The sequence below is a fragment of the Contarinia nasturtii genome, unplaced genomic scaffold, assembly GCF_009176525.2.
Source record: "Contarinia nasturtii isolate CC-2019 unplaced genomic scaffold, AAFC_CNas_1.1 Cnas_scaffold_1371, whole genome shotgun sequence".
NCBI classification, from domain to species: Eukaryota; Metazoa; Arthropoda; class Insecta; order Diptera; family Cecidomyiidae; genus Contarinia; species Contarinia nasturtii.
Genome location: NW_022198708.1, coordinates 4,788,510 through 4,798,594, shown reverse-complemented (window position 1 = coordinate 4,798,594; position 10,085 = coordinate 4,788,510). Strand labels below are relative to the sequence as shown.

Sequence of the window (10,085 nt, the reverse complement as noted above, 5' to 3'; positions counted from 1 at the left end):
CGGCCATTGAGCATTTATGGATTTGATTGGTTTTAGTGAAAATATTCAATTATTTTTTTCAAATGAATGAAGTGAATCATAGAAAATTGATGATGCGTAGGTGTTCAATTCGACTCATTTCAGGTGCTGAATTAAAATCTTTCAAATTTGTTTACCATTTTTGATCAACCTAAAGAGTAATTAACGTTGTTCTTAAAACAATGATACCTAAGAATTTCATTTGAACATATGTTGAAAATAAAAAAAAGTAGTTTTATGTTATAAATGCAGAGTAACAAATGAACTACGACTTTATTGACGTTCGGTTTCAAGTATTGTTTTTTTCCGTCAGCTCTGAGTGAGTGCTGAGATGCATTCTATTTCACAGAAAATGTGTGTAAATACAGTATTCTACTTCATTCAGTCTGTCAAAAAAATGGCTAAATATTGAATGGAAAACTTGATGTGCGTGCATATGTGGGTGTGTGTGTTTGTGAATTAATTGAATTTGCATTTGGAAAAGTCCATTTCCGGATGTTGTTCCATGAATTTTTTCAAGACATCTTGTTTCTTTTGCTCTTCGCTGGTTGGTAGACCGAGCTCCTTTTGTCGTTGATCGTACATCATTTTTTCGACTAGGCCACGTGTTTCACCCTCCAAATCGGACAGTTTTGATGGTTCCGGATTGATTTTACGCGTTGAAATTTCCGGATCGGTAGTTATTAGACGACTCCACCAGCTCATGTCTTTCAATTTCTCCAAATTAACAACAATCGTTTTGCCATCTTGTAGTAACCACATTGATTCTTCGGTTTTCACCTCGGCATGCAATTCACCATCGATAATCGGTTGATGACCTTTCACACAAACGTACAAACCTTTTTTACTTATTTTAACCGTCACATCACGTGGACGAACCGTTATGTTCAGCGGCACTTTCAACTGTGTAATAAATCAAATATATTTGCTGTAGTTTCGTCACACTTTTTTTTAAATTATGGAAGTTCTTTTAATTGAATGAGTATGTAATTACCTCAACCTCGCCCAATGTTTGCGTCCATTTATAATGCTCTAAATTACAGCCATTTCCATCATTTGGTTTTAAGCGATTTTTCTCTTTATCATCTCCTTCTTTATCGGCATCATCTCCCAATGGCTTTGATAACTCTGTGTCTGGTAATGAAGCGGCCACATCTTTATTCCTATTTTTAATCAATTATTTTCACACAAAAATTAGGTTAGAAATATTTATGAATTAGATAATCTCTACTAGAGACAAGATTAGAGAATAGCGATTGATTATATCCATAATTATTTATGCACCAATTGATGTCATCCAATAAAAGGTGCCACATTAAAAAAAAATCTACCTTTACAGCACCAAGTGTGCGAAAAATGGGATGCACAAATATTTGTGGGTTGCAGAAAAACATTAAAAAAAAAAAATTAATAATCCTACTTTGTGTCATCGATTTCCTTTTGTAGACGTGCCGCTTCTTCGTCGGTAACCTCATAAATGGCTGATGTTTCTTTTTTCAATAGTTCTTCTTTGCGTCGTTTTGCTTCCAATCGTTTCTTTTCTTCTTCTTCTTTAGCCGCTTGCTTTTTTCGGTGCTCTTCTTGAGCTTTTCCAGCTTTCTCTTCGAAAATACCTAGCAACAACTGTACACCACACAACAAAATTATACATTACCACAATTAAATCAATATTGCTTTCTTATGGAAAATACATTTTAAACAATCTGAACAAAAAAGGATTTCATTTCGAATCGCATAACCTCAATTATGAATGTCGGTGGAAAAAAAATTCAATTGGATAAAAAAAACTCACCGTTTGCCATTGACCATCATTTCCACCGACAAAGAAGTCTGTTTTACGAGCCAAGAATCCAGCGACTGTTGCAAGCATCTGAAAAATGAATTTAGAAAATTCATTTTTATATTTAAAAAAATCGAAAGTGATTTATGAAATTACCTCTGGTACACCACCAGTGTGTTTTTCAGCCAACGCCAATAAAAATGAATCAAATTGCTCTTCGGATTCCGACATATTTTTTTATATCAAACTAATTTACTTTTCAGAAAATCTTCCGGGTGTTTTTTCCTGCACTCACGAGACAAAGGCCGTGTGTATGTTTGGTGTTTGTTTGCGATTTGAATACTTGTACTTTGTTGTCACAACAGAAACTTCTCGATACTATTGGAAAAAATGACAGAAACAAGATTTACACATGTGGATAGAACGATACACTCACACAATCACATTGACGAATCGCTAAAAGCGTTTGACGTTTCTCGAAAATGTTCTGTGTGTCGTAACAACGACACACATATATGTATGAAATTGACAATGTGCTATCATTTTAAACGGAGAACGAAATAATGTGATCTACGCCATCTATTGGACGATAGACGAATGAATTGTGCACGAATAGAGAGATTGTAAACGCAGACGTGAATATAAAAAAACGCAAATATAGAGGAGATAAAGACACAGTGGTGCACGAATGTAATACATACATTGGAGCGCAAAGCGATCGATAACTTGATATGCCATAGCACATACAGAGAGACAGAGCAAGAGCGTATAATGCATGTACACACACCGAAACTTGGACATATAAGCGCAACGAAGCGACGAAATGAAAAAGAAATTATTTTTTTCTCTTCTCTTCATCTTTTCTCTCTCTCTCTTTCTCTCTCGCGCCTGTTCACCAATTCTCCGTCTTTTCCGTGCGTCTATCGTGCAGGAGAGAGCAGTCAGTTTTCATCGAGCCAGCAACGAGTTCAGTTCAAATTGTTTTCTCTTGTGCGTGAAATTCTAACGAATTATCAAAAAAAAAAAAATCTCTTTAAAATAAATAGAAAAATAAAACAACATCCACCAACCTTTCAAAATTTAATCAACAACAAAATACAAATCGTATCAATTAAAAACGAATCGTTAAAGTTTACATATTCAACATCTTCATTTATCGAAAAGTAATTACAATCATTTCTTTTTGCAATCAGAATCAAGTGCAAATTCAAATATTACAAATTTTCAGAATCGCATGATAATAAAATGAAATGAGAGAAGAGGAAAGAAAAAAATTTCGTGTGAAAAATTTTGAAACTGTTCAATAACAGTTGTTGCATGGAAATTACTTGCCGATATATTATTATTTATTTAATTCATTTTATTTGTCGTTAGTTTTCGACTCACACTCTCATCGTTTCTATAGAATAATTTTGCTTATCATTTGATAAAAAAATATATATCATTCGACCACATCGATAATATGAATGCAAACATAAAAGAAAATATAAGAGAGAAATTTACATTCAGTAGTTGTTCAATTCTGTGTTCGATCCGCGTGCATGAATTTACAAATAATCAGAAGAACGAAAACGAAGCACACGAACAAAATGGAATTTTGAATAAAAAATAAAAGTGGTGATGAGATTAGAACCCACTATAGGCTTGCCAAAGTGTACTTTGTCATTCAACAAAAACGTTTTTTTTTTTTTTCAACTCAAAATGCACTATCAACCACACAACGAAAGTCAGTTGGGCAGCGTAGTTTCAGCGTATGTGCTTATTAACGGTATTGCATTTATTTAAAAAAAAAAAATCACTTTTTTAACCGAATGAAATGAGAAACAGCGAGCGCAGCGAAGAAGTAAAGATAGAAGAGAAGAAAAAATAAACGGTGAAAAACTCGTGTGTCTCAGTTTCAATGATCGTTCACTCTCTCGTTCTATGACTGCCTTTTTCCTCTATAATTCTATTTTTTCCTACAACCATGCAACCTATCATTCTTGGTGCACTTATCTATCAACAAACAGACCAATTCAATTGTCTGGTTTTGCCATAAATAACCAAGAGACAGACACCAAGACAGAGAGAGAATGAAAGAGAAATAGAAAAAAACTGTCAGTGAAAAAAAGCAACAACATTAGAAAATGGTGATTGACTGGTGATGATTGTTCTGTCTTCAGTTGACTGTCTTCACACATCTGAACCATGTTTTTCTTTTTCATTCTAATCTAATTGGTTTTGAAATGCTGAAGCAAATGATTTGATACAGTGTGGAGTGTGTGGTGTAAGTGTGAATCGTCATCATCATCATCTACGTCGTTGTCATTACGGATGCGATAAAAGAGAAAAGAATTTCTTATTACGTCATAAATCTGTGTATATGCATGTGATTTTCTTGCAGGTGTATGGGTGCATGTGTGTGTGTAAATGTGCGCGCGTGTACACAACTTTGTGGGTACGATAGGCCTCTGTTGGAAAATTGAAAATTTACCCTTACAACAAAAAGAGAGGTTGTGCCACTGTCACTCGTGCTGGATCCAATTGCTGTTATACCACCATCCCTCCCGAACATTTATTTTAAAGTCAGACAGCATGTCTGTTTTTCCTTCTATCTTATACTTTGGTCGATTCGTGAAAATTGCCATTTTAAGCCTGTAAACAAACATGAAGCACAACAATATAAAATGGTTTCGCGTCAATTTGTAAATTTACATTCAAATGCATACTTGACAACACACCAATCAATTAAGTTTTTTTTTTAATTTGATTGGCCGTCACTTTTGCCATCGATTTTTCTTCCTTTTTATTAGAAGAAGGTACCACAAATGGTGCTGTCCAATACGATTTGTTCACTCTGCTTCATTTTATTAGCATCAATTTTTGCGACGTCAATTCACTTTGGTTACTATGTGTGCAATTTTCATCGAACGAAAGGGTCAGATAAGCGCGTATATGCATGTGTGTTGCAGCGCTGCTCGATTTTCGAAAGGATTTTTTTCGTAAGTCAACAAAAAAAAGAGAAAAATTGATGCATGAAACATTTGGTCCAAAGTAGAGTTCGGGTCCATTCAAGGACGAATAGAAGTTTTTCAATTATCACATTTTGCTATCATCGGTTATTCAACACAAGCGGTTTGCTCAACATACATATACACACATAAATCTTGTTAGTTATATGTAAAAGACAGCAAAAGGAAACTCGATAATATATATTGTAATACATGACGCAGCTTTTCCTTTTTCGGGCAGTCAAAAATTGACGTTGTCGCCATCAAATCGGATATTCTTTGGCATTTCCATTCGAAATGCACCAAAAACATAAAAGACATATGAATTATGGTTCGAATGAAGGGCAACACAAAGTCTCTTAGATACGCATACCAATATGTGCGCCATTCGCGTTGTATCGCATGGTTATTTGAACTCATTACGCCGAAACATTCTTCATTTATTTTTATTCATCGTTTTCGTACGAAAAAACTATATATGTGAAGAAACAAATGTATGACATACTCAGACCAAAGACGTTCAATATTTAATTCTCGCAGATCTTTTGTGTTAAATTAAGAAACACGATCCGGTGCTTGTTGACAAAGACACACCTTAAACCATTTGTCGATTTTAAAATCGAATCGCAAAACACTCGTTACCGTTTAATATTGTTTGGCACAATGGTGCACGAATACGTTTTTTTTTTATCCTGAGCATGTTAAAGTGAAATTAACTAATCGAAAACTGTGAAGTGCTGACATGACTAAAGTTGAACAAAGTTTCAATAATAAAAAAAAAACAATAACCGAAAAAAGAACCACTTCACTCGCTCAAGCAGCGAAATCTTCACTTCACCAATGAGAAATTGATTTTCTGGCTTTGCATAAAGAATAGAACGATATTGCGGAGAAAATGGTTTGGTCCTATATATGCGTATGCATGTTTTTGAGTTTATTCTCTATTCTTATTATGTACTTATTAATTTTTTTTGCGTGAACAAAAAGGCTAGAAATCACAGTAACCCATACATACATCAAATATAATTTAGACAATATCAAAGAGCGAAGAGTATTGATTTTATGTAAACATCACTCTATCCATATTTTCGTAGTTAAGATTCTATATTGAGAAAAAAAAATATTATGTAAGCCACACGTATATAAATCACAAACCGAGTTAAACTTCTGCTGGAAAAAAACATGCGAATGACATGGTTTCTCATGCAAATCCATTTATTCACATGCGAACGATTGTTTTTTTCTCACTCTTTTCGGTGTTATGTACACAATCAATTAAATTTAGATGATTGCGAATACAGTTTTCTCCATTCGAAAAGATGGTCCAATTCGACGACATTGCAAATAAGCACCAATTGTTTTCGTTACTCTTACCAACACATGGAAAATACATGAAAACAGTGCGAGTATTCTGGTCACCGGTTATTGCCATTTCGCACATTCAAATACATGAACCAATTACAATTCTTTGTGAAATCGTATCTTTTTCACTATATTTCGTTACAATAGTGTAAACATAAAACTGAAAGTTTTTATTTATAATTCGTCATATACTCTAAGGGCAAAAAGAATATTTGAAAAGTTTTAATTTTCTCTTCGTTTCACTTTGTCGGAACGCATGCCAAAAGCTGAAAATAATTCGGCTACTGCTTCTGAATGGTGAATCATTTTCGCTTGTCCAAAAATTCGTACCAAAAAATGTTCATGACATCTAATTTTCTTTGATATCTCTTTTCAAATAAAACGTTGTCGGAAAATGTATGGTTAAATAAATGCTATTTTCTCAAAGGAGCGAGTACGACGTTTCCCCCTTTGCTAAGCGAAATTAATCCGATATACGGCGCTGATGTAAATGTCACTCTATGTCATTCCACAATGATACATTTTTTGGCTTGACAATATATAAGCTCTTCATTCAACATGCATAATTTTTGAACGGTCGAGTAAAAAAAAGAAACATATCATAAAATATTCTTCTTACGTTTATCATAAAAATTCTCTATATTTTAAATTTATTTGTTTAAAAATAACAATAATTTCATAACTAATTGAACAAGAATCTAATGTAAAAAGTAATACCAATGCGACACCCACCGTTAAAATAGAAAAGGAAACTTATTTGGAATTGTAACATTTTGGTCCGCCATAACAGCATCTTCGTTTTGCTTCTCTGTGATTGGTCAAGTAAAACGAAGATGCTGTCATGGCGGACCAAAATGCTACAATGGAGACCACTAAGTTTCTTTTTGCATTTTTACGGTAGGTGTCGCATTGTCATTAGTCATTACTATTTACAGTGGATTCTTATTTAATCGATAAAACATTTTTTGTTGAAATTATTGTAATTTATAAACAAATTAATTTTTTTATAAAAAAAAATTTTTAATAAATTTTTTAATGAAAAATGTTAGAAAAATATTTTATGACATATTTTTTTCAACGATTCACTTTGAATGTGTATGCATTTTAAATGAAGAGCTTATATATTGTCAAGCCAAAAAAGTATTATTGTGAAATGACAGAGTGACATTTATATCAGCGCCGTATATCGAATTAATTTCGCTTGGCATAGGGGGAAATATTTTGACAGATAGTACTCGATCCTTTAAGATAATTTTCGGTAAATAATGGGACGAAAAAAGGTCGTCTTTCAAACAACGGTTCATTTTTACGCACTAGAATTTCCATGCGATTTTGTATGTGATTTTTGGTTCGATTCGGTACAGTTTTTTCTGCGATGACTTATGCTCGAGCATTTCTATGTAAATGCGAGATAAAAGTACTTATACAAGAGTCACGAATATTTGAGAGCACTATTGAATTGGATTTACATGTCATTGAAAAGTCGCTGAATTTTGCATTCTTTTTCTTTTCATCTTACTCTCATGATTTTATGAAATTCTCCACATTTTATATTTTTCTTCTATTCTATTAGCAAAATAGGTGTATATATGTAGCCATAAATGTGTGACATTATTAAATTACATTACAAATGAGTAAGCATTGTGCCGTTACTCTCGATTTAATTGAGTTTGTTTTTTATATTCGATTTGATTATAGATGCAAAATTTTACAACGGAAAAAAACCTTGTAGTTTATAGTCATTCGATGATTAAATGTTTTATTGTCGCCGCAAGAATCCAGAATGAAAACAATCAACAGGAATGCGCTTTGATAAACTGATCGAATCAATTGAATTGTTGTCGTGATTAGTTGTGTGACAGACAATGTAGGGTGGTGTTGTCGGTTAGAGAAAGAGAGTGTGCTTTGAGTTCGAGTGGCTTGACGTTGTTCAGAGAACAAACAAAAAGAGATGAAACACTATTTTGAGCCAACGTTCTAATACGCAATTCAAATAGATTTCGAAAGAGAAAAAAAAGCGACCGTTCATGTGTGCGCATTTACATCTCGCGGTGTGATGATACGAGTGCGAAACATGTAAATGAAGCACACACACAAATAAAATTATAGAAGAATGTCTGGTCTGTGGATTTTGTTATTCGCTCGTGTATTGTTTTTTTTTCTCTTAATTCTTCTGGTTTTTTTTCCCCGCGCGAGCACATTTCATTGTATATAGAAAAAGTTCCTACATACACCAAGTTCCAAATACATCTGAGCTGATCTTAATTATATATTCGTCCGTTTGTTCGCTCTCCGGTCAGACACGGTTTGAGAGCACGCTTCGTTTCGTCACACACATATTTCGATATAATCATGCACATTCAGATGGCATGTGCAGATATAGTATGTCATACATACATACATGTACATAATTTGTGTGTGATTTTTTTTTGTACTGCTAAAGATATAATAAAATGAATTTCGCGAAGATTTATAAGTTTGACGAAAAAAACCGAGATTGACAAATGGTGGTTGCGATGAAAAAAAAATATGCGAACAGGAAGAAAAATAGCAGAGAGACAAAAAGAGACAGAGATTCTCCTTCGTCATTCATACGCAGATTCACTTTTCACAATAAAAATAAATTCCCTGTTCAAACCGCAACCAAATTCGCTTATTGCGATCTCGATGTATATCCATTCAAGCTATGGCTTCAACTCAATTCTATTTTTGCTTTTATTCTATATCTCTGTCGATTTTGTGCAATCAACAATACCAGAACATTTACTTTATTTTTTTTTCTTCTTTTTTTTTTTATTCGGCTTGTTCACAGTTTTGCGCTTTGCGGTGCTTCGGTTTTTTAATGCATGCGCCGCGTAAAGTATATTTTCACACAGCGATTGTGTAATTTGGTTTTATCGTATATAGGCGCAAATCACGAGTGTCGATCGCATAAAATGGTTCGCATGTGTATGTGATATAGATGATTTCGGTATCTTTTTTTTCGAAAGTCTGTCAACAACAGACGAATAACGTGATTCTATTTATGAACGATGCAAGTATCGTTGAGCTATTGCTGCTTCCTCAACAACAACAATGAGGAATTTTAATGCACGAAATACTTGGGCTCACGCGACAAACGCATGATGCGTTCATTTCATCCACGTACATTTATTTAAACAATTCAACAAATTATTTATATACAATTTCTTGTTGAGCTCATTGTTGACATTGGCGATAGTTGATCTGCAAATATCGGTGCGCTATCGTATCGGTTTATATTCTAATGAATTGAATAATTCGCTTGTGCAATATAAGTGTTTATAATTTTAATTCATATCAATTTGTTTAGTCTGTTGTTGCACTTCTTCTTTATTATGCATTTGCTTGAATTTCATTCAAAATCGTATACAATTGGTCTGTTTTACAGATCGCAATTCAAACAGATTATCGCATTTATTCATTACTTAGAAGCACAGAAAATTCCACCGAATATTGAATTGTTTTTATTCAAATTTGCGATTTTTTTTAATAACGTCTCTAACATATTAGAGGTGTTTACGGGTCGGATGGACTATTTGATGGCCTGACATCTCATTTAAAAATTCTGTGATCCGATCGACTTTCGGATAGGTCGACCCGACACAAATTCAAACCTTTTTTTCATTTTTGCATTACTTTTCGGAGAACCGGACAAAAATTCTCTAACATCGGCTGCAATGTTGTAAAGTCTATATCGAATACTTTTTGAAGTTTAAAAGGGTGGGGTTTAATTTGAAAAACAAAATTAAAGAGTAAAAAAGGTATTCAAAATTTATAATAGGTGATGTCGTCTTGGGCATTCCTGGTCAGAAAGTGTGCTTGATTTGGTAATGTCAATCTCAATCTATGTAGAATATTCTGAGTCTTAAATCTGATGAACATTACTTGTATGAAATGAATCGTTGCGGCGAAAC

At 33.6% G+C, this 10,085-nt stretch overlaps 2 protein-coding genes across 4 annotated transcripts in view; one reads left to right on the top strand and one right to left on the bottom strand.

Moving 5' to 3' along the window:
• Nucleotides 1-251: 251 nt before the first annotated feature.
• LOC116345690 (nuclear migration protein nudC) lies at nt 252-2,259 on the bottom strand. Its single transcript, XM_031775295.1, has 5 exons — nt 1,955-2,259; nt 1,811-1,888; nt 1,439-1,641; nt 1,013-1,181; nt 252-921 (listed from the first exon to the last, which is right to left on the bottom strand). The coding sequence occupies exons 1-5, from the start codon at nt 2,027-2,029 to the stop codon at nt 478-480; spliced, it is 969 nt and encodes a 322-aa protein (XP_031631155.1). The 5' UTR covers nt 2,030-2,259; the 3' UTR covers nt 252-477.
• Nucleotides 2,260-2,731: 472 nt separating this feature from the next.
• The window catches only part of LOC116345940 (glutamate synthase 1 [NADH], chloroplastic), a 35,357-nt gene continuing 28,003 nt past the window's right edge, over nt 2,732-10,085 (top strand). For 2 of the 3 annotated variants that reach the window (XM_031775746.1, XM_031775747.1), the window contains exon 1: nt 2,735-2,961. The gene's annotated coding sequence lies outside the window, so the exon portion shown is untranslated. Of the gene's footprint in view, nt 2,962-10,085 lie in introns of all 3 variants that reach the window. The other variant, XM_031775748.1, reaches the window with a different exon arrangement.